General features: G+C 39.9%; 1 protein-coding gene across 3 annotated transcripts in view; it reads left to right on the top strand.

Annotated features, from left to right (window-relative positions):
• The window catches only part of LOC103022015 (guanine nucleotide exchange factor VAV3), a 228,910-nt gene that overhangs the window by 88,354 nt on the left and 116,196 nt on the right, over window positions 1-24,360 (top strand). For all 3 annotated transcript variants that reach the window (XR_007439653.1, XM_049480878.1, XM_049480877.1), the window contains exons 7-15: window positions 19-87; window positions 498-601; window positions 1,486-1,585; window positions 1,731-1,826; window positions 13,585-13,653; window positions 16,176-16,262; window positions 18,870-18,955; window positions 20,692-20,824; window positions 22,523-22,632. Coding sequence is in view for 2 of the 3 variants with exons in the window: in XM_049480878.1 (XP_049336835.1) it covers window positions 19-87; window positions 498-601; window positions 1,486-1,585; window positions 1,731-1,826; window positions 13,585-13,653; window positions 16,176-16,262; window positions 18,870-18,955; window positions 20,692-20,824; window positions 22,523-22,632 (854 nt within the window). In the remaining variant the exon portion in view is untranslated. The remainder of the gene's footprint in view (window positions 1-18; window positions 88-497; window positions 602-1,485; window positions 1,586-1,730; window positions 1,827-13,584; window positions 13,654-16,175; window positions 16,263-18,869; window positions 18,956-20,691; window positions 20,825-22,522; window positions 22,633-24,360) is intronic.

Below are 24,360 nucleotides of genomic sequence, written 5' to 3'. Positions count from 1 at the left end.
TTCCTCTGTTTTCCTCAGTTCTTCATGCGTCCGCTGGAACAGTTCCTCACGGCTGTAGAGATCGACAGAGTCTTCGTTAACATTCCAGTGAGTACTATCTTATAGATAATATATGAAGGTCCTGATTGATTAGACTCAGTTAGAGTTCAGGTAGAAGTTTATTATTAGAGTTAAATAAGGTTATAAAGTGAAATAGTGTTCTTTAAGGTGTATCTATTAGCTTTAACCATTAATGGGCATTACAAATAAAACATTTACATGAATTATTAATTGATATTTTCAATATATTGTGGCTCAGATTCCATAATTTCACTTTTTTCCACTTTTCTAACAATCAGTGTTTCAGTTTGTGTCTTTCAGGGTTATATACAGTAAATAAGAATACATATATAAATATATCTTTTTGCATTGGTTCTTAAAAAATCTGTAAAAAGTGCTTTTAAACATATTATAAAGATTTGTTAAAAGTTTTGATGTTATTATTAATGTTATATTAGGACCTGGTGAAAGTGCACAAGAGCCTCCTGCAGGACGTCCAGAACTCCATCGGTCACCAAAGTGCCAGCAACCTCCACCTGATCTTCATCGACTACAAGGAGAGGTGAGAAATGAGGATTGATTGGTCAATCAATCAATTAATCAATAAATCTATCAAACTTTATCTTCACTTAGTAAAGCATTGAGAGTAACACTCATTTTCAATGCAGCCGAGCAATTAATTTTACGTTTAAAGGGACTGAAAAGTACATCAGTCAGTACACCAGTGACGACTTTCTTCTTTAGGACATTCTAAACTGTTTTACTGGCTCTGGTCAATATTCTTTTGTACTGTAAATCAGATCCAGATGAAAATACCTGTACCTGTAAATCAATCAATCAACCTTTATTTTTACTCAGTTATACATTGTTACTTATTACACCAGTGACGACTTTCTTCTTCAGGACATTCCAAACTGTTGTACTGGCTATGGCCAATATTATTCTTTTCTGTGTGTAAGATCCAGATGTAAATACCTGGAAATTAATCAGTCAGCCTTTATTATCACTCCATAGTACATTGTTACTTAGTACACCAGTGACGACTTTCTTCTTTAGGACATTCTGAATGTTTGTCCAATATTATTCTGTACTGTGTATCAGATCCAGATGTAAATACCTGGAAAAAAAGCTGAAATGTTGGTCTTTTGACTGTATTCATTTTTAATGTCAAACCCAAGTATTTTCAGTCTTCAACAGAAATAAATGAATTGGCCAAAACTAAAAATATGTAATTTCACTCCCATCAATAAGTGGGGTTTGATAAAGAACAGTAATATAATTATAGTAAGAGTAATATAATTATAAATATATATTCTGTTCTGTTTCTGAGTAAGAAGAACATGCAGGTTTTTTTGGGAAGTTGTTAGGAAGCTCACCTGTTCAGGTACATATATTTAGCATATATTATAATATATATATTTATCAGTTTTTGCTGCTGTGTTACAGGTTACTGCTGTATGGTAAATACTGCAGTCAGGTGGAGACGGCCATCGCCTGTCTGGATGATATCTGTAAAGATAAAGAGGACGTCAGGCAGAAACTGGAGGTACCTGTAGTGTAATACTGCCACCTGCTGTTTAACTGAGATACTGCAGTTTATACTGCTCTGTTCAGTTATATTATACTATCATGCTTTATAAATATTATTAATATTAATATTATATCTGTGTTTGTCTCTGTGCTGCTGACAGGTCTGTTCTAAACGAGCGAATAACGGGAAATTTACTCTCAGAGATCTGCTGGTCGTCCCGATGCAGAGAGTCCTGAAATACCACCTCCTGCTCCAGGTCAGCACTGGCCACTTTATTAGAAACACGTACTAATTTACCTTCTGCTTTCACTTACTGATTGGCCAATTTATTAAAAACACCTACTAAATACAGTACCTTGTGCTTCTTTCACTCACTGATGGCCACTTTATTGGAAACACCTACTACTACAGTACCTTGTGCTTACAGTCACTGGTGGCCACTTTATTGGAAACACCTACTACTACAGTACCTTGTGCTTCTTACAGTCACTGGTGGCCACTTTATTGGAAACACCTAATACTACAGTACCTTGGGGTTATTTTACTCACGGATGGCCACTTTATTGGAAACACCTACTACTACAGTACCTTGTGCTTACAGTCACTGGTGGCCACTTTATTGGAAACACCTACTAAAGTACCTTGTGATTTCACTCACTGATGGCCACTTTATTGGAAACACCTGCGACAGTACCTTGCGCTTCCACTTTAATAACGGTACAGTGCATGCTTGCAGTGTGTGTGTGTGTGTGTGTGTGTGTGTGTGTGTGTGTGTGTGTTAAATGCTGTATTTAGATGAAAACACTCACTGCTCTCCTGAGACCCAATCAGCGCTGCAGTACCACAGCCGACCACTGGGGTGTACCCCACACCTACTTTACCAGCGTCCAGGAGGGGCAGTGCACTCTGAGGAATACTTTAGCAGTGTGTGTGTGTGTGTGTGTGTGTGTGTGTGTGTGTGTGTGTGTGGTGTGTGTGTGTGTGTGTGTGTGAGAGAGAGAGAGAGAGAGAGAGAGAGAGAGAGAGAACACCAGCATATTCCAGCATGAATATTTCAGTGTGTCTCTCGCTGCCCATCACACACTGCCTGCACCGAGTGACCCGACCACTGAGGGGCTGCAGAATACACCAGAGAGAGAGAGAGAGAGAGAGAAAGAGAGAGAGAGAGATGAAGTGAGATGAATTGAGAGATGGAGAGAGCAGGAGGAACAGGGATGTGGAAAAAATAAATAAAATGTGATAAAGAATAAGTGAAAGTGATATCGGGAAAGATAGAGAGAGACAGAGAGTGAGACAAATGAGCCAAATAAATAAAAAGAGAAAGAGACAGAAAGAGAAAACAGAGAGAAACACAGAGAGAGATGGAGAAAGAGATGAAAAAAGAAATAAAGTGTGAGAAAAAGTGAGAGAGTGATGGAGAGAGAGGTGAAAGAAAAAGAAATTGAAAGAAAGAGAGATAGAAAGAGATACAGAAAGTGAGAAATGGAAAGACATGGAGAGAGGTGAAGAGAGATTGAAAGAGAGAGATGGAAAGAGAAATAGGGTGTGAGAAAAAAGTGAGAGCATGATGAAGAGAGTAAGATGGAAAGAGAGAGAAAGAAAGAGAGATGAAAAAGAGAAAATAATGGAAGGAGAGAGATGGAAAAAGAAATAAAATGTGAGAGAAAAAGTCAGAGTGATGAAGGGAGTGATGAAGGGAGTGATGAAGGGAGTGATGAAGGGAGTGATGGAGAGAGAGATGGAGAGAGATGGCAAGAGACAGAGAAAGAACTCTTTCGTTCTCTCTTTATCTTTCCATCTCTCTCCATAATAAAAAGAGATATAGAAAAAGAGAGTTTGAGAGAGATGAAAAGAAAAAATAGAAAGAGAGATATAGAAAGAGAGAGAAATATAGAAGGAGAGAGATGGAAAGACAGAGAGAAAGAGAAAAATAAGAAAAAGGAAAGAAGATGGAAAAAGAAATAAAGTGTGAGAAAAAAGTAAAAATAAAAAGATGGGGAGACAGTCAAGACAAATAAATAGAAAGAGAGAGAGAGAAAACAGAGAGAAACACAGATAAAGAGAGAGAGAGAGAGAGAAAACGGAGAGAGAGAGAGAGAGAGAGAGATAGAATAAGAAAATAAGTGTGAGAGAAAAAGTGAACGTTATGAAGAGAGAGAGAGATGAAAGAGACAGAAGAACAGAGATGGAAAAAGACAGATGAAAAAATAAAAAAAACCTATGAGAGAAAAACAGAGTGATGGAGAGAGAGAGATGAAAGAGATGAGAAGGGAGAGAGATGGAATAAGTGACAGACATGGAAAGAGAGCTGGAAAGAGATGAAAAGAGGAATAAATGGTAAGAGAAAGATGAGAAAGAGAGAGATATAGAGAGAAATGAAATTGAGAGTAATAGAGAGTGAGAGAGAGAGAGAGAGAGAGAGAGAGAGAGAGAGAGAGAGGAGGAATGAGCGAGACACAGGTTTAAGAATGAATGGGAGAGAGTCTTAGATAAAAACAGAGAGAGGGAGAAAGAAAGAGAGAATGAATGATAGACAGAAATAGAGAGAAAAAAGAAATGCAGTGTAAGAGAAAAAGTAAAAGAGTGATGGAGAGGAAGATGAAAAAGAGATAGAAAGAGAGATATAAGGAGAGAGAGAAGGAAGTATAGAAAGATTAAAAAGGAAATAGATAGAAAGAGCAACAGCTGGAGAGATGGAAAGAGAGAGATATAGAGAGAGAAATGGGAGGAGAAATAAAAACAAGAGAGAGAGCGAGTAATGAGAAAAAGAGAGAGGAGAAATGAGAGAGACATAGATTTGGGAATGAATAAGAGAGAGTCATAGATTAAAACAGAGAGAGGGAGGAAGAAAGAGAGAATGAATGATTGATAGACATACAAATAGAGAGAGAGAGAGAAAGAGTGAAAGGGAAGTCTGTCCATCCCGCCCCTGTAAAGAGCAGGACAGCGTATGACGGCTCTCTCTGCTCCAGTGGAGGAATCCTCAGAAAAAAAATAGAGAGAGAGAGAGAGAAAAGAGAGAGAGAGAACAGGAGGAAGAGTGAGACAGGGTCGTGACCAGAAATGGCAGAGAGAACTAAACAGACTGTAGAGAGAGTTAAGAGCGGCGGCTCAAACACCAACACACTCTCCACCTCCATCATTCTTCAGGACTGAGAGAAGCAGGACGGTCGTTTCAACCAATCACCTGCCATCCAGGTCCTCCATCAGCCAGACACCATTACCTGTTATTAAAGAGCTGTCGGAAACACGAAACCGGGACGGATACTGACTGGAACTCTATCGTCTTTAGCAACAAACATGCACTTAAAAATATTTTAATTTTCCCAAAAAGCGACGGTAACCTTTATACTCTGGTGTTTTTTATGTATAAACTCTATCAGTCAGGTATTAAGGGCTGCAGAATACACCAGAGAGAGAGAGAGAAAGAGAGAGAGAGAGAGAGAGAGAGATGAAGTGAGATGAATTGAGAGATGGAGAGAACAGGAGGAACAGGGATGTGGAAAAAATAAATAAAATGTGATAAAGAATAAGTGAAAGTGATATCGGGAAAGATAGAGAGAGACAGAGAGTGAGACAAATGAGCCAAATAAATAAAAAGAGAAAGAGACAGAAAGAGAAAACAGAGAGAAACACAGAGAGAGATGGAGAAAGAGATGAAAAAAGAAATAAAGTGTGAGAAAAAGTGAGAGAGTGATGGAGAGAGAGGTGAAAGAAAAAGAAATTGAAAGAAAGAGAGATAGAAAGAGATACAGAAAGTGAGAAATGGAAAGACATGGAGAGAGGTGAAGAGAGATTGAAAGAGAGAGATGGAAAGAGAAATAGGGTGTGAGAAAAAAGTGAGAGCATGATGAAGAGAGTAAGATGGAAAGAGAGAGAAAGAAAGAGAGATGAAAGAGAGAAAAAAATGGAAGGAGAGAGATGGAAAAAGAAATAAAATGTGAGAGAAAAAGTCAGAGTGATGAAGGGAGTGATGAAGGGAGTGATGAAGGGAGTGATGAAGGGAGTGATGAAGGGAGTGATGGAGAGAGAGATGGAGAGAGATGGCAAGAGACAGAGAAAGAACTCTTTCGTTCTCTCTTTATCTTTTCATCTCTCTCTCCATAATAAAAAGAGATATAGAAAAAGAGAGTTTGAGAGAGATGAAAAGAAAAAAATAGAAAGAGAGATATAGAAAGAGAGAGAGAAATATAGAAGGAGAGAGATGGAAAGACAGAGAGAAAGAGAAAAATAAGAAAAAGGAAAGAAGATGGAAAAAGAAATAAAGTGTGAGAAAAAAGTAAAAATAAAAAGATCGGGAGACAGTCAAGACAAATAAATAGAAAGAGAGAGAGAGAAAACAGAGAGAAACACAGATAAAGAGAGAGAGAGAGAGAGAGAGAGAGAGAGAGAAAACAGAGAGAGAGAGAGAGAGATAGAATAAGAAAATAAGTGTGAGAGAAAAAGTGAACGTTATGAAGAGAGAGAGAGATGAAAGAGACAGAAGAACAGAGATGGAAAAAGACAGATGAAAAAATAAAAAAAACCTATGAGAGAAAAACAGAGTGATGGAGAGAGAGAGATGAAAGAGATGAGAAGGGAGAGAGATGGAATAAGTGACAGACATGGAAAGAGAGCTGGAAAGAGATGAAAAGAGGAATAAATGGTAAGAGAAAGATGAGAAAGAGAGAGATATAGAGAGAAATGAAATTGAGAGTAATAGAGAGTGAGAGAGAGAGAGAGAGAGAGAGAGAGAGAGAGAGAGAGAGAGAGAGAGGAGGAATGAGCGAGACACAGGTTTAAGAATGAATGGGAGAGAGTCTTAGATAAAAACAGAGAGAGGGAGGAAGAAAGAGAGAATGAATGATAGACAGAAATAGAGAGAAAAAAGAAATGCAGTGTAAGAGAAAAAGTAAAAGAGTGATGGAGAGGAAGATGAAAAAGAGATAGAAAGAGAGATATAAGGAGAGAGAGAAGGAAGTATAGAAAGATTAAAAAGGAAATAGATAGAAAGAGCAACAGCTGGAGAGATGGAAAGAGAGAGATATAGAGAGAGAAATGGGAGGAGAAATAAAAACAAGAGAGAGAGCGAGTAATGAGAAAAAGAGAGAGGAGAAATGAGAGAGACATAGATTTGGGAATGAATAAGAGAGAGTCATAGATTAAAACAGAGAGATGGAGGAAGAAAGAGAGAATGAATGATTGATAGACATACAAATAGAGAGAGAGAGAGAAAGAGTGAAAGGGAAGTCTGTCCATCCCGCCCCTGTAAAGAGCAGGACAGCGTATGACGGCTCTCTCTGCTCCAGTGGAGGAATCCTCAGAAAAAAAATAGAGAGAGAGAGAGAGAAAAGAGAGAGAGAGAACAGGAGGAAGAGTGAGACAGGATCGTGACCAGAAATGGCAGAGAGAACTAAACAGACTGTAGAGAGAGTTAAGAGCGGCGGCTCAAACACCAACACACTCTCCACCTCCATCATTCTTCAGGACTGAGAGAAGCAGGACGGTCGTTTCAACCAATCACCTGCCATCCAGGTCCTCCATCAGCCAGACACCATTACCTGTTATTAAAGAGCTGTCGGAAACACGAAACCGGGACGGATACTGACTGGAACTCTATCGTCTTTAGCAACAAACATGCACTTAAAAATATTTTAATTTTCCCAAAAAGCGACGATAACCTTTATACTCTGGTGTTTTTTATGTATAAACTCTATCAGTCAGGTATTAAGGGCTGCAGAAAACACCAGAGAGAGAGAGAGAGAGAGAGAGAGAGAGAGAGAGAGAGAGAGAGAGAGAGAGAAAGAGAGAGAGAGAGAGAGAAAGAGAGAGAGAGAGAGAGAGAGAGAGAAAGAGAGAGAGAGAGAGAGAGAGAGAGATGAAGTGAGATGAATTGAGAGATGGAGAGAACAGGAGGAACAGGGATGTGGAAAAAATAAATAAAATGTGATAAAGAATAAGTGAAAGTGATATCGGGAAAGATAGAGAGAGACAGAGAGTGAGACAAATGAGCCAAATAAATAAAAAGAGAAAGAGACAGAAAGAGAAAACAGAGAGAAACACAGAGAGAGATGGAGAAAGAGATGAAAAAAGAAATAAAGTGTGAGAAAAAGTGAGAGAGTGATGGAGAGAGAGGTGAAAGAAAAAGAAATTGAAAGAAAGAGAGATAGAAAGAGATACAGAAAGTGAGAAATGGAAAGACATGGAGAGAGGTGAAGAGAGATTGAAAGAGAGAGATGGAAAGAGAAATAGGGTGTGAGAAAAAAGTGAGAGCATGATGAAGAGAGTAAGATGGAAAGAGAGAGAAAGAAAGAGAGATGAAAGAGAGAAAAAAATGGAAGGAGAGAGATGGAAAAAGAAATAAAATGTGAGAGAAAAAGTCAGAGTGATGAAGGGAGTGATGAAGGGAGTGATGAAGGGAGTGATGGAGAGAGAGATGGAGAGAGATGGCAAGAGACAGAGAAAGAACTCTTTCGTTCTCTCTTTATCTTTCCATCTCTCTCTCCATAATAAAAAGAGATATAGAAAAAGAGAGTTTGAGAGAGATGAAAAGAAAAAAATTGAAAGAGAGATATAGAAAGAGAGAGAGAAATATAGAAGGAGAGAGATGGATACTCAAAAAGCGACGGTAACCTTTATACTCTGGTGTTTTTTATGTATAAACTCTATCAGTCAGGTATTAAGCAGCAGTAAAGTCACTCCACTGAAGTATATAAGCGTTATAAGGGTGAGTCTTCAGTAATAGTAAAGTTTATCCAGCGCTAAGGCTGGAGCAGCAGCATTAGCTTTAGCGCCGCTAACCACAGCATTAGATCTTTTCGCCGTTCAAAAGCAAGTAAATTGGATTGGTTCCTTAGTCGAGTGCTATCGTGTGGCGTTTACGTCTCGCTAGCGCTGTGGTTAGTGGCTAATGCTAATGCTGCTGCACCCAGCCTTACACCCAGCTACACAGGAAAGCAACAACACAACAAGTGACCATTCATTTCCTATGGCAGGGCGCTATTTGTCGCCACAACATGCGAATAATGCAAATAAATTATTATGATGCAGTGAAGCAACATTCTAACCTGATTGGCTTCTAGCATTTGGACTTTGGACCAATCACATACAAGGCACTCCGAGGTCCTTCGCAGTTCGAAGCTTCTGTTCTTTAAACTTTTGGTTCCTTTCACATTTCTGAGTCTCGCAAAATCAGGAATCATAGCTGCACAATTAAGTAGCCAACATCCACCATGTTTTATTAAAATCAATTTATTTTTAACCATTTTAGTGATCTTAATTTAGTTAACAAATACATATTTAATACAAACACACATTTAATAAATGTTTTTTTAGGACCATTGAAGCAATAAAACATTTTTAGGTCCTTTTTCCGACACAAGCGACTCGTCACGTTCTAGTGTGAACACAGGCTAAGTGCTGGAGAAACTTCACTCAAACTTATGGAGTGAATTTTGTGCCAAAAGTTTTACGTAAAAAAAAAATAAAATCTGCAAACAAAATTTAAAAAATCAAAAGGAAAAATTGTATGTTGCAAACTAATAGAAGAAAAAAATTATAGCAAATATATATTTTAAAATATAATTGGTTAATTTATTATCCTTTGCAGTTATTTTCAAATTATTTTAGTTAGGATTTTGTCAGTCTTCACTTTTATTTTTTTTGTTTTTGTAAATTTTCTGTTTTTTTTGTTTTTTTTCAGTTAAAGACTTTTGCTTCTGCTTCATTTTTTTGCTTCTAAGTTTTGGCACATTTTCCGCGGGTGGGTGGGGCTTACAAGAAGGCGTTCCCCTTGAATCTCCATTGGTCAACTGGTTTTCGACTGACGGGTTCCCTGAACCCTCGTCTGAGACTGACCACGCCCCCCAAACCCCCGCCAGCTTCAAGCGTCCTTCCAAAATGAATGGTATCCAATTCAGTGTAAATGCAGAATTAATGCATGCATGAAGAGCTTCATTTGATTGGAGGAGAGTTGTCTGCAGTGTGGGGAACAGTTGCTATTGTTATCAACAACAACAGAAATAAAGAGAGACGGAAGCACTCGCGCGTTCTTCTTCCTCCTGCACTGAAGCCTGATTTCTATATAACCATAAATTCCCAGAAGCTCCTCTGAGTTTCCTCATAGTCGTGACACACTTCCTACTCTCCACACCTAATGATTATACTTCCTTACAGCGTGTTTTTAACCCGGTTACCTTTATCACCTTTATCCACCAACAGAATAAAGGTCACGACCTGTGTGTTTGACCCATACAGTAATTGGAGGAGGAGCTTACTGGAGCAATGTGTTTTCTAGTCCCTTAAAGATGTGTCATCAGATACTAAGAAAACATGCTAACCTTCTGCCACAATGTTCTACTTAGCCTCTGATCCCGTCCACTGCCCTTTTCCTTATTTCGACACCATTTCCCAGTCTTATTTCCACACCCCAGGTTGCCAGGTATGGAACATAATAGTAGGCAAACACCGAGTGATGCAGCCTCTGCATCCTTCTAAGAAATAGGATATAATAGGAAGAGATAAAGTAAAACCCCAGGAAATATTAGCAATGCATTACATAGATAGATCTATTTTCTTTCTGTGTATTGGAACAACACACAAAAAAAACAAAGATAGTGAGGGACACTCCTACTCAATTTTAAAATGATGTCAAAATTATGTCAATTTAGGATTTTTCTGGGTTTTTTTGTGTTGTTTCAATACACACGTTATAACAAAACATGCATAATTGTAATCAAAGTCTGGAAATTTTACATTTTACTTCATTTTCTAGAAAAATCTGTTACGTGGCAACAGTTTCAGCCATAGTTACATTATTACCTTTACATTATAGTGGAGGACATTGAGTAATGTAACACAGTGTTTAAAGGTGTCCTTTTGCAAAAATCCACTTTTTCTTGTTCTTTTGTATTCTAAAATACTATAGGTATCTCTGAGTTGTTTATGATGCTGCACATGATGAAACTCTTCCTCAACGTCTTCCTCATTGTCTGCAGCAGCTAGCAGCAGAAAAATAAACGAGTCGATGAGGAAAAGCACCGTGTCTACATCGACCCGTAAATTAGTATTCATGGCCCCGCCCACCTCGGCTCGGGACCACCCACAGACAGAGCTGAAGCCGGGCAGTGACGCCGTCTCGTCAGATAGGAGCTAAATAACAGAGCTAGGAACAGCATGCAGTTCATTCCTGTGTTATTTGTGCGAATAACACATCAGTGTTTATATACTTTACCCAGTAATTCAGAGCTAAGAAACAAATGGTTAGAATTAGTCTATGGAGGAAAAACACCACCAGCCAAGTACAATTGAGATAGAAAGGAGTATGTTTAGAACAGTTCTGTTTACACTAGTTAAAAGTAAAAAAATCACCCCAGGGTTTTGTTTGTTCCAACTGCCTGGGCAGCTCTGCTGCGGCTCAGCCGACAAAACCCTGGGGTGGATTTTTACTTTCTGGACCTGGACTACCCACCTCTGTGTGTGAGTAACTATAGGTTAAAATAGGATCTCCGGTGGATTTTGTGTTTTACAGAGACTCTAAGACTAGGTCAGTGGCTGAACTGCACTTAGCAGGGCATTATTACACATGTTGTAAAGGAACATATGACATTGTAAAGACTGTTATTAGTGTAAAAATGTCTTTATTTATTTTATTTTAAAACATTTCTAACTGTTGTCCATCTCTCTGCCCCCTTGCTGCCTTGCAGTGCTGTTAGCCAATCAGAGGCGATATGTTTGCATGTATGAATATTCATGAGCAAGAGCAGAAATCCTATTGTTGCTCCCTGCTGCTACACGCCTCCACCGGACTAAAGCAGTGTTATACCGGATCACCGGAACACTTTTTTTTTTTACTTAGACCTTTAAAAACTCCAGCAGCACTGCTGTATTTGATCCATATACTGTACCATCACAACACACACTAACACCTCATACACCACCACCATGCTAATCACTGCTAATCACTGCTTACCACTGCAGAGCTGAGAATAATAACCACCCACCACCCAAATGATAATCCTGAGTATTGAAGAACAGAGTGAAAAGAAGGAGCAGGATAATAATAATAATATATACAGAGAAACAGATACAGAACTACATCCTGTTACTAACTATTATAGAACTACAGCCTGTAACAATATGAGAATAATTCATTGATAACAGGTGTAGAAACAAGATGATGGTTGTAACGTTATGTTTGACTGGTGTATAAAGATATCAGTGTCACCTGTGATATCATACCTCACTCTGTCACTCTCTCGCGTGTCTGCCATCCCTCTCTCTATCTCTCTCGCGCTTTGTGTGAGAGCAGACTGGGTGAGGATGAAAAATAAGATGGTGTCTGTCTTGCCGGTGACAATAATACACAGGTTCAGCTCGACTGAGGCGGGGATTTGACTGCTGTCGGCTGGCAATCTATCCGGCAGGCCGAAGGGAAGCCATTTATCAGGCAGGAGGGAAGGGTGTGTACGGTGTGTGTGTGTGTGTGTGTGTGTAGTCTTCCTTATCCCTGAACGCGGCCTGGATGCCTTGTTTACGCCACCCAGAAGCACGGAGGCAATCTCAGACTGAGCGCAGTTTTATTTCTCATTTCAATTCTTGAAACCCTGACGCTGGTCTGGATATCATTTCCAGCTCTGTCAGGCGGCGAGACTGCTAGTGTGTGTGTGTGTGTGTGTGTGTGTGGTAATCATGTTGATTATTTGTGTGCAGGTGTGTGTGGCTGGGTTGCAGCAGTGTTAAGTAGCGGAGGCCTGAATGTGGATAAATGGGCGAGTGTGTGTTTGAGTTCCAGAAAGATGGAGGACCCTATTTTAGCAATTTATCTATAGCGCACCATTCAATTACGAATCTCACACATGTCGATGTGTCTTTAGTATCATGAGGGCACAAATAAATATGCCATGCGCAGCTCGAAACACATAAAAAGGCATGAACTAATTCTCTTAATTAATTATGAGTGTGGGTAATTTTGGACAAATCATGAAATAAACCAATTAACATGTCTCTTGACATTTCCTTTAAGAGCCAGATGAGCTCTGACTTTGGCACATCCGTATCTTAACAGTGCGGTGTATGGCCTCACATCAGTGTCAAAAGTTGGGGGCGCAAATATACAAGGTGAAAAAAAAATTAACCTGCGTGTTTTAACATGTTACGTGTGTAAATTTACCTGAAAAAAGGGAATCGTGTGCACGCTGAACAAAATATTTTTCTCTGGTGTTTTTTTCTATAGAATTCACAGTTCTCCTCGCACGCTAAGTGAAGTTTCTGCACGCGAGAGTGTAGAAAGGGGTGGTTTTGTCAGTTTTGGGGGGTGGGATCAGGGTCACTCCCCTCAGCGAATGCTATTGGCTGATATCTCCATGGTGTGTGATGATACCACCTACCTCCAACAGCTGGAGGAGGGTGGAGAAAGGCCAGAAAGAAGGACAGCAGGAGAGTTAGCTAACTAGCTATGCTAAAATCCAAACTTCAGCGCCTGGAATGAGCCTTCACAACTCATTTAAGTGAACAGTAATATCATTTTTTTCTTTATTCTGTTTATTGTTGAGTTAAACAATCTGGCAACATTGTGAAACGGTTTCTTCATATATTATGTCATAGATTACTCCATGATCAGCTAAGCACTTTACTATCTATCCGCTCCTTGTACCGTGTGCGGGGTCATGTGATTGGTGCAGTTTGTAACACTCTGATGCTTGCACTCATGTTGTGATTTCCCTTTCCATCAGTATATTACAATTTAACCAATAATATAAAGCACACTCTGATGATGGACTGGAGCGAGGGGCAGTGTGGGTACTGACAGCATGGTGATAAACGCTCGTCTCACACTGGACTGAATGGAGAAACATCTTCCCAGAACAACTATCAGAACAACTGCTGATTTTGTGGAGGCCCTGTATGTTAGTGAACTGCTGAGTGTCCCCAAAGCTCTGTTCCTCACTGATCCAGTGCTCATATCCAATAAAAATAATAAAAAGCAGTAAATTCTGTATCATAGTGCTAAACTCTGCTTTTTCTTCTCTTAACAGGAATTAGTGAAACACACTTCTGATGCCACGGAAAAGAGCAACCTGCGCCAAGCTCTGGATGCCATGAAGGTGAGATTACTCTCCAGACATTAGCATACTCCATCATTTTCCACCATTCACCATAATTAATCAGGCAATGTGTATTTAAGGTGTTTTTGAGGTGGTTTTGAGTTTTTTAGGTGGTTTTTAGGTGTTTTTAAGGTGGTCTTAAAGTGTTTTTGAGTTTTTTTGGGGGAGTTTTTGAGGTTGTTTTGAGGTGTTTTTAAGTGTTTTGTGATGTGTTTTTGAGGTGGGTGTGGAGATGTTTTGTAATATGTTTTGAGATGTTTTTAAAGTGTTTTTAATGTCGTTTTTGAGGTGGTGTTAAGGTGGATTTGAGGTGTTTCTGAGGTCGTTTTGAGATGGTTTTTAAGGTGGTTTTGAAGTGTGTTTGAGGTGTCTTGGAGCATGTGTTTGGGGTGTTTTTAAGGTCGTTTTGATACACTTTTGAGGTGTTTTTTGAGGTCGTTTTGATACGCTTTTGAGGTGTTTTTTGAGGTCGTTTTGATACACTTTTAGGTGTTTTTTGAGGTCGTTTTGATACACTTTTGAAGTGTTTTTCGATGTCGTTTTGAGATGTTTTTTAAGGTATTTTTGATGTGTATTTGATGTTTTTTGAGGTGTTTTTTTGAGGTGTTTTTGAAGTGTTTCTGATGTGTTTTTGAGGTGTTTTTTAATGTGCTTTTGAGTTGGTTTTGATGCGTTTTTAAGATGTTCTTGATGTGTTTTTGAGGTGGTTTTTGAGGTGGTTTTAAGGTAGTTTTAGGATAGTTTTTGAGATGGTTCTTAAGGTCGTTTTTTGAAGGTCTACAGCTCTGTCTCTGTCTTTACGTGTTGAGGCCGTATTTTCCTCCGGTCTGACGGCGTGTTTTCCTATGAAGTCATCTCTGTGAAAATCAATGCGGGGCTGCTCTTGACTCGCTGATGATCAAGATGGCGGCGAATGTGTCCTGACAGGTGAGCGCGGTGTAATTGAGGCGGATCACGTCGGGAGAGGAGAGCTGCTAGCGCGGAGGGGCTGTGATGATTTCATTTGGCTAAATTAGCCACTTAGCATTGATTGGGGTGTGGGGCTAACGCGGTTAACCTCCTCAAGTGCTCCTGCTATCGGCGTGGAGTGCCGTGAACAGCTCCTTTAGCACCTGATTAGCCAGCCGAGCGTGATGGATGAGGGGCGAGCGAGGCGATGCTGGGGGAATGGAACAGCGGGAGATGGAGAAAAACTCTCTCTCTCTCTCTCTCTCTCTCTCTCTCTCTCTGTCTCTCTCTCTCTCTCTCTCTCTGAGTTTCTGGAAAGCCTGAGTTGTGGCGGTTTCCCGCTCGGATGCTCAGGGCGAGTGGTGACCTTTCTCTGTAAGAAAGGAAATCCTGGACGCTTAAAGAATCAGAATCAGCTCCTTCCGCCTGAATATTAACATGTATGATAAAACTCACACAGTGCTTCTGCTTCTACACCTCTACAGAGACTCTACACTCACTGTAGAGTTAATAACCACAGACTGCTCTTACACTACTCCTAAACTACACTCTGTTTAGTGTAAAATCAGTTTATTGAGGTTGTTGCCAATTCTGTTTGTTATGAAATGTTGGTATCTTATTATATTATATCTTTGTGCTGTACCTTAAACTTAACCATGCTAAAACGTGAGATTTGCCACAATATCAGTAGGAGTAGTATTAGTACTACTAGTAGTTGTACTAGTAGTACTCCTGGTAGTAATCGTAGTAGTGGACTACTCGTAGAATAAGTAGTTGTACTTGTTGTAGAATTAGTAGTTGCAGTAGTAGAAGTAGTTTTACTAGTAGTAGTGCTTGTAGAATCAGTACTACTAGTAGTTGTTTTAATGTAATTAATAGTAATAGTGCTAGTAGAATTAGTACTTGTAGCAAAATGTGTAGTAGTAGTATTGGTAGCAATAGTAATAAAATTAGTACTACTAGTAGCAGTAGTATAATAATTAGTAGTAGTTGTAACTAGTAGAATAGTAGTTGTAGAATCAGTAGAATTAGTAATATTAGTAGTAGTACTAATAACAATAGTCATAGTAGAATTAGTAATATTAGTAGCAGTAGTAATATTAATACTAGTAGTAGTAGTTTTAGTGTAATTAATAGTAATAGTACTAGTATAATTAGTACTAGTAGCAAAATGTGTAGTAGTAGTAGTAGTAGTAGTAGCAATAGTAATAATAAAATGAGTACTAATAGTAGTAGTATTATAATTAGAAGTAGCAGTAACTAGTAGAATAGTAGTTGCAGAATCAGTAGTAGTAGTAAAATTTGTAATAGTAGTAGTACTAATAGCAATAGTAATATTAGAAGTAGTAATACTAGCAGCAGTAGTAATAGCAATACTAGAAGTAGTAGTATTATTAACATTAGTAGTATTAGTAGTGGAATTGTACTAATAGTAGTAGTTTGTAGTAGTAGTACTGGTAGTAGTAGTAGTGGCAGTGCCAAAAACAGTAGGAATATTAATGTGTAATATCTAATATAAATAGTATTAATACTGTGTGTGTGTGTGTGTGTGTGTGTGTGTGTTACTCCTGCAGGACCTGGCTCAGTATGTAAATGAGGTGAAGAGAGACAACGAGACGCTGAGAGAGATCGACCAGTATCAGAAATCTATAGAGAACCTGGTAAATCACACACACACACACACACACACACACACACACACACTGAGCTGTTAATCGTGGTTTCTGAGGCTGGTAACTTTGATTAACATATCCTGTACAACAGTGGAAACTCTCGCTCTTCCTTTCCCGGGGCGCTACTGATGAGTGCCAGTTTCATCATAACGTTTTTGATGGTGTTTGCGCCTCAAATGTTTTGGATTGACTGACATTCATTTTATCTTTATTTAGTTGAGTAGTTTTAACTTCTCATAATATGAATTACAACATTACTCAAATAGAGCTATTCACTGTATATTGTATTGTTTAAAGCCATGCAGTAAAAATAATAAACATATTTATACTAGAGGTGTGCCAAAAAATCGATTCACATAAGAATCTTGATTCTCATTTACTACGATTCAGAATCGATTTAAAATGTCCCAAAATCGATTCTAAGGTCCAATCCCATTTCTTCCCTTGGCCCTACCCCTCACGGTAAGTTCACACTGCAGCGGCACGAAGCGTTTTTCGCTCCGCCTCCCACTGCCCAAAGCGACCGTGGCCGCTGCAGTTTGAACTTACCGTCAGACCCACACAGAGCGTAGGTGTATGAGAATCACCGGTAAGATGGCAGAACAAGCACTATATTACCTTAGATTAACGTGTAGTTTTAATGTTTTATGGCAGAATGCTTCATAACAAGCATAAAAAAGATCGCTAGTAGTTAGTTTCAGTTTCTGTTAGCTAGCTAACAAGCTAACTTTCCAGTTCCACCTTAAATAACGCTACAGGTGGCAGCGGGCTGCAGCATTTAAGGCGGAACGGAAAAATACAATAAGCTAATCAGAGCTCATTTCAGCTCCTCATCACAGAGGAATTAAGGAATGGACAATATGAATTAATTTCTCCACCTCCTGCCCCCTTTCTGAAGAAATACAACGACCTTAAATTAACTAGTTAATCAGCAGCTGCTCCTGAACTTTAGCGCTCCACTGCTATCATCACATCAGCCCAGCAGCGTCACCTACACACCACCGCTAGTAGCCTTATAATAAAGCAGTGTTATTTATTATTTATTTATTGTTCATTAACGTCATTGTGATATCCCAGTGATTTCTCTGTCACTGAGGACCCACATTCCTGCACATTTTATTGTTTTTGTAACACATTACCTTCTCCAGGACCAGTGTATATTTTGGAGGCTTTTTTTTCAATAAGTTTTCAATAAATTTTTATAAATCAAATCGTTTTGAATCAAAAATCGATTTTGAATCGAATCGTGGCCCCCAAAATCGGAATCGAATCGAATCGTGAGATAGTAAAAGATTCCCACCCCTAATTTATACACACACACACATACAGATATATATATATATATATACACACCTCTCCTGATAATCAGCCAAATAAAGGCCTGTTTGTTCTGGAGTGTTAAAGTCTCTGTGAATCAGACTACAAAAGTGTGTTTCCTCCCTCAGGTATCACACACACACACTCACACACACACACACACACACACACTCACACACACACACTTCTGCACTAATTCAGCCCTGTTTGTTGGGTCTGGCGGGACGTTCTTCAGTAATTAAAACACACAGAGATCCTTTAAGTAGCTCTTTTCCCCTGATCCTCTTCCTCTTCAACAAAACTATCCATTAAATTAATTATTCAAAAACTAACTTTTCCTCTTAATAAAGTACAAAACTGTTATTTTTATTAGAGTGGAATATATATTATGACCCACTGCACTGCACTGTCCACTGTGGGTGGTAATACTAGCCTTAGCAACCACCAAGCAACACCATGCAATGGCAGATTTGCACTGACCTCAACAGCACTGCATTGTTTACCATACAACTGCATTCTTTGCCTTAGCAACCGCCTGTAATATCAAAGCAACCACCAAGCAACTCTATGCAATGCCATATTTTCGCTGACCTCAACACCAGTGCATTTTTTATCATAGCAACCACCCAAAATATCATAGCAACCACCAAAAGCAACTCAATGCAATGCCCGATTTGCACTAATCACATTCTTTACCATAGCAACCACCAAGCAACACCATGGGACACCAGATTTACACTGACCTTAACACCACTGCATTCCTTACCATAACAACCACCTATAACATCATAGCCACCACTAAGCAATTCCATGCAATGCCAGATTTGCACTGACCTCAAAACTACTGCATTCTTTACCATAGCGACCACCTATAATATCATAGCAACCACTAAAAGCAATTCCATGCAATTTCAGATTTGCACTGACCTCAACACCGCTACATTCTTTACCATAGAACCATAGAAACCACCTATAATATCAAAGCAACCACCAAGCAACTCCATGCAATGCCAGATTTGCACTGATCTCATAACCACTGCACTCTTTACCATAGCAACCACCTGTAATATCATAGCAACCACCAAGCAACTCTATGCAATGCCAGATTTGCACTGATCTCAAAACTACTGCACTCTTTACCATAGCAACCACCACCTGTAATATAACAAATTAATGCACTTAGCAACACCCTAGCAACCAGCAGGAATCCCAGCCAACCATATAATCTTAATATAATGTATGTGTGTGTGTAATTTAATCTGGTATTGTTTTCTGCAGAATCAGTCTCTGAGTAACTACGGTCGGCCTAAAGGAGACGGGGAGGTTCGAGTCGCTTCAGTGGACAAACGAGCCAAACAGGACAGGTCAGCTGATCCAGCCGAGAAAAACAACATCAAACACTAAATAATACAAAAAGAAACATAAACACATAAGATAACACACACACACACACACCACGGGGTCAACAAAAAAGCGGCTTCTTTCTCTTTCTCTTCTGTTGAGTTCTCTATTCAAACTAAGGTATAGGAACACCTGCTCTGTTTCTTCTGAAATTAAAAAGAGTTTCTCCTGCTTTTGTTTGAGTAACTGTCTCTACTGTCTAGATTTTCTGTGAGATCATAGCATTAAAAATTTGATTACATTCAAGAGCAAAAGGAAGTGAGGCCAGGATGTCGAATGCTACACAACAAAGAACCTAACCAACCCAAACCAAACCCTAACTAACCCAAACCAAACCCTCACCAACTTAAACTTAACCAAGCCAAGCCAGACCATACCAAACACTAACCAACCCAATCCAAACCCTAACTAACCCAATCCAAACCCTAACTTACCCAATCCAAACCCTAACTAACCCAAACCAAATTCTAAATTACCCAATCCAAACCCTCACCAATGCAATCCAGACCCTCACTAACCCAATACAAACACTCTAAACCAAAGCAAACCTGACAATACCAAGCCCTCACCAACCCAAAATATGCTAGTCTATAAAACTCCAGGGCAAACCAAACCAAACCAAGCAGGAACATGCCAAACCTTCACCATCCCAATCCAAGTCAGACCATACCAAGCAGGACCATAACAAACCCAAAGCATACCAAGGCAGACCCTAAGCAAACCAAACCAAGGCAGACCAAACTCTCACTAACTCAATTGAAACCAGACCATTTTAAACCTGAACCAAATCAGCCAGACCATACTAATCCCCAACCAATTCAAACCAGACCAGACCAAACCCTTACCAAAACAAGCAAGAACATACCAAGCCCTTGCCAACCCAAACAAAGCCAGACTATTTAAAACTCCAACCAAATCAAACCTAACCAAACCCTAACTAGCCCAAACCAAACCAAGCCAGACCAAACTAAACCCTCACCATCCCAAACCATGCCAGACCACAAAAGTCCAGGCCAAACCAAACCAAGTCAGTCCAAGCCAGACCCTAACCTAATTGAAACCAGACTTTTTAAAACCTGAACCAAATCAAGCAATACCATGCCTGACCCAAACCAAGCCAAACACAACCAAGCAGAACATACCAAACCTGCTTCAACCCAAACTAAGCCATAACATACCAGACCCTCACCATTTAAAACCAAACCAAGCCAGAACATAACAAACCCCAACCAAATCAAGCTAGACCATATAAAAAACCCTAACCACACCAAGCAAGAATGTATTAGGTCCTCACCAACCCAGATGAAGCCAGACTATTTAAAACTCCAACCAAATTAAATCTAACCATACTAAACCCTCAACAACCCAAACCAAACCAAACTCTAACCAACCCAAACCAATACAAGCCAGACCATACCCAACCCTCACCAATCAAACCAAAATAAGACCAAACCAAACAGAGCCAAACTGATCTGAACTGATTTAAACTAAGTCAGATAAGAGCAGTGGATTGGTCAGACTGCAGAGCTCCGTCAGGTTGTGTGTATGTTCAGTTTGTACAGGCTGTGTGTTTTAGGTTTATATAGAGTTGGTGTTGTGTAGGTGTGTACTGGAGTGTGTTTATGACTGTGAGGTTAGTGTATGAGGTGTGAGATAATCAGACTGAAGATGAGTCTGTGTGTGTCTCTGGTTTGTTCAGGCACATCTTCCTGTTCGACGTGGCGGTGATCGTGTGTAAGAGGAGAGGAGATGTGTATGAAATGAAGGAGGTGATCGACCTCCACAACTTCAAAATCACCAACAACCCCACCTCAGACAAGGAGAACAGGAAGGTGAGCGTTACTCCACCCCCTCACTTCCTGTTTAGAATGATGTCATCAGGTAGATTCCCTGCTGTGCTCTACTGATATATCCAGATGAAGACCAGATTTTGCAGGTAGCTGGTTTGAGATGGTTTAAAATAGTTTTTTTGATGCTTAAGGTGATTTGAAATGTGAACAAATAAACCTATAAATTTCAGTATTTTAGTGACAATTAGCACTTTTATTTTACCATAGTTTAATGTGTAATTTTAATGTTTTATGGCCAAATTCTTCATAACAAGCATAAAAAAGATTGCTAGTAGTTTGTCTAAGTAGCTAGCTAGCTAACTAACTTTCCTGTTCCACCTTAAATGATGGTGTAACAGATGGCAGTGGCTGCAGCATTTAAGGTGGAACGCTAAAAATGAAATGAAATAAAGTAAAAGCTAATCAATCAATTACACTTATAGTATACAAGGAATTGAAAACATTTAATAAGAAATTAGAAATAATAAGGAATAAAATAGTAAAAAAAAATTAAAGAAATATACATTTTACATCAAAATTTAATATATATGAATAAAATAGATTCTAAAAGACCATAAAAACAAATTCACACATAAAAAGTATAAATTAATTTATATAAAAAAAAAAGATAAGACATAGTCAAATGAATAATAATGAACTGAGAACATAAGAACACAATATAAAACATTTGAAGAAAAAAAATTATTTTTATATAATATATGGACAATGCAAAAAAATCTTTATTTAGTTAAATAAAAAATCAAAAATAAAAATAAATGTTATGTTTCTCTGCTGTAATCAGCTCTCTCTCTCTCTCTCTCTCTCTCTCTCTCTCTCTCTCTCTCTCTCTGTATGAGCAGTGAATAGCTTTCACAGCCACAGATGGTGTTTCCTTATAAACAATGAAACACACACACACACACACAGAGGCTAAATCAGGAAACAAGATGTCGTTTGTAATGATACATCACACACTGCCTCACTAGGGCTTAATTACTAACTGTCAAGATCAGTCATTTATAACAGAGAGAGAGAGACAGACAGACAGACAGACAGACAGATGGTAAACCAAAGCAACCACTAGCATGGATGGATGGATGGATCAATTAAATCAATTAAAGAGATCTTCAATTAAATTGATTTAATGATATATTTAATGATATATGAAAAACAGCAATATATTAAAATATTACAACTTTTTTTGCAATAATAAGAGATAAGCGTTCACTGTTCTGATTGCAAAATAATAAACTTGTTTCTGTTTGAGTAATAATTAGGCAATGATTTGTAATAATTGCAATATTTATTTGTCTTTTATATTGTGGGGAAAAGAGACATTGTAATTTTGCAGCCTGGTATTTATTTTCTGCAGTTTTAATATTTAATTTTACTGTAGTAACTTTTTTTAATATACTGTATGTAGTTCTCATGTAGTGTATGTCTCATGCATATATGTATGTATAAATGTGTTTTTGAAGGCTTTTTTTTTTTTTTTTTGGTTCTCGTCTTAATGACCATGAGGAAATGTGGAGGAAATGTGGAGGAAATGTGGAGGAAATGTGGAGGAAATGTGGGTTCCAGGCTGAGACCAGTTCAGAACCCCTGTTATGATCTGTTGTCAGTGAGTGTGTGCTTTTGCACACCGGTGTCAGCAATGGGTGAACGTAGGTCAGATGTGAGTGTGTGTGTTATGTGTTGCAGTGGTCGTACGGATTCTACCTCACGCACAATCAGGGTCAGAGCGGCTTCGAGTTCTTCTTCAAAACCAAAGAGCTGAAGAAGAAGTGGCTGGAGCAGTTCGGCATGGCCATGTGAGTGTGTGTGTGTGTGTGTGTGTTTTGTTTAAACGTGTGTGTGTGTGTGTGAGGTGTCGTTCTGCACCTTGTTTCTCCTGAATTTCAGGTTTGTTGATATATGTTAGATATATTTAGCCTGGCTGTCACGCTGTCTGACAGCCGACACAAAGATATAATCCCTCGTCCTGCGCTGCCATGGCCACGCGCCAACAGCTCTCCAGCATAAACACCACCCGCACACACACACACCCGCCCAGCAGCTCACCACACACTACCACACACTGCCACACACTACCACTCACTGCCACACGCTGCAACACGCTGCCATATACTGCTACACACTAACATATACTGCCACACGCTGCCACACACAGCCACACGCTGCAACACACTGCCATATACTGCCACACGCTGCCATATACTGCTACACACTACCACTCACTGCCACACGCTGCCACACACTGCCACACGCTGCCACGCACTACCACTCACTGCCACACGCTGCAACACGCTGCCATATACTGCTACACACTAACATATACTGCCACACGCTGCCACACACTGCCACACGCTGCAACACACTGCCACACGCTGCAACACACTGCCATATAGTGTCACACACTGACATATACTGTCACACACTGCCATATGCTGCCACACACTGCCACACACTGCCATATACTGCCACACGCTGCAACACACTGCCATATACTGCCACACACTGACATATACTGTCACACACTGCCATATGCTGCCACACACTGTCACACACTGCCACACACTGCCATATACTGCCACACGCTGTCACACGCTGCAACACACTACCACACACTGCCACACACTACCACACACTGCCACACACTACCACACACTGCCACACACTACCACTCACTGCCACACACTACCACTCACTGCCACACGCTGCCATATACTGCCACACGCTGCCACACGCTGCCATATACTACCACACACTGCCACACACTACCACTCACTGCCACACACTACCACACACTGCCACACACTACCACACACTGCCACACACTACCACACACTGCCACACACTACCACTCACTGCCACACGCTGCCATATACTGCCACACGCTGCCACACGCTGCCACATGCTGCCATATACTGCTACACACTACCACTCACTGCCACACGCTGCCACACACTGCCACACGCTGCCACACACTACCACTCACTGCCACACGCTGCCACACGCTGCAACACGCTGCCATATACTGCCACACGCTGCCATATACTGCCACACGCTGCCATATACTGCCACACGCTGCCACACGCTGCCATATACTGCTACACACTACCACTCACTGCCACACGCTGCCACACACTGCCACACGCTGCCACACACTACCACTCACTGCCACACGCTGCAACACGCTGCCATAAACTGCCACACGCTGCCATATACTGCTACACACTAACATATACTGCCACACGCTGCCACACACTGCCACACGCTGCAACACACTGCCATATACTGTCACACACTGACATATACTGCCACACACTGCCACACGCTGCAACACACTGCCATATACTGTCACACACTGACATATACTGCCACACACTGCCACACACTGCCATATACTGCCACACGCTGCAACACACTGCCATATACTGCCACACACTGACATATACTGCCACACACTGACATATACTGTCACACACTGCCATATGCTGCCACACACTGTCACACACTGCCACACACTGCCATATACT

This window comes from Astyanax mexicanus, chromosome 6 (genome assembly GCF_023375975.1).
Source record: "Astyanax mexicanus isolate ESR-SI-001 chromosome 6, AstMex3_surface, whole genome shotgun sequence".
Lineage (NCBI taxonomy): Eukaryota > Metazoa > Chordata > Actinopteri > Characiformes > Acestrorhamphidae > Astyanax > Astyanax mexicanus.
Note: the sequence above shows the minus strand (reverse complement) of the source record. Positions and strands in the feature narration are given on the sequence as shown.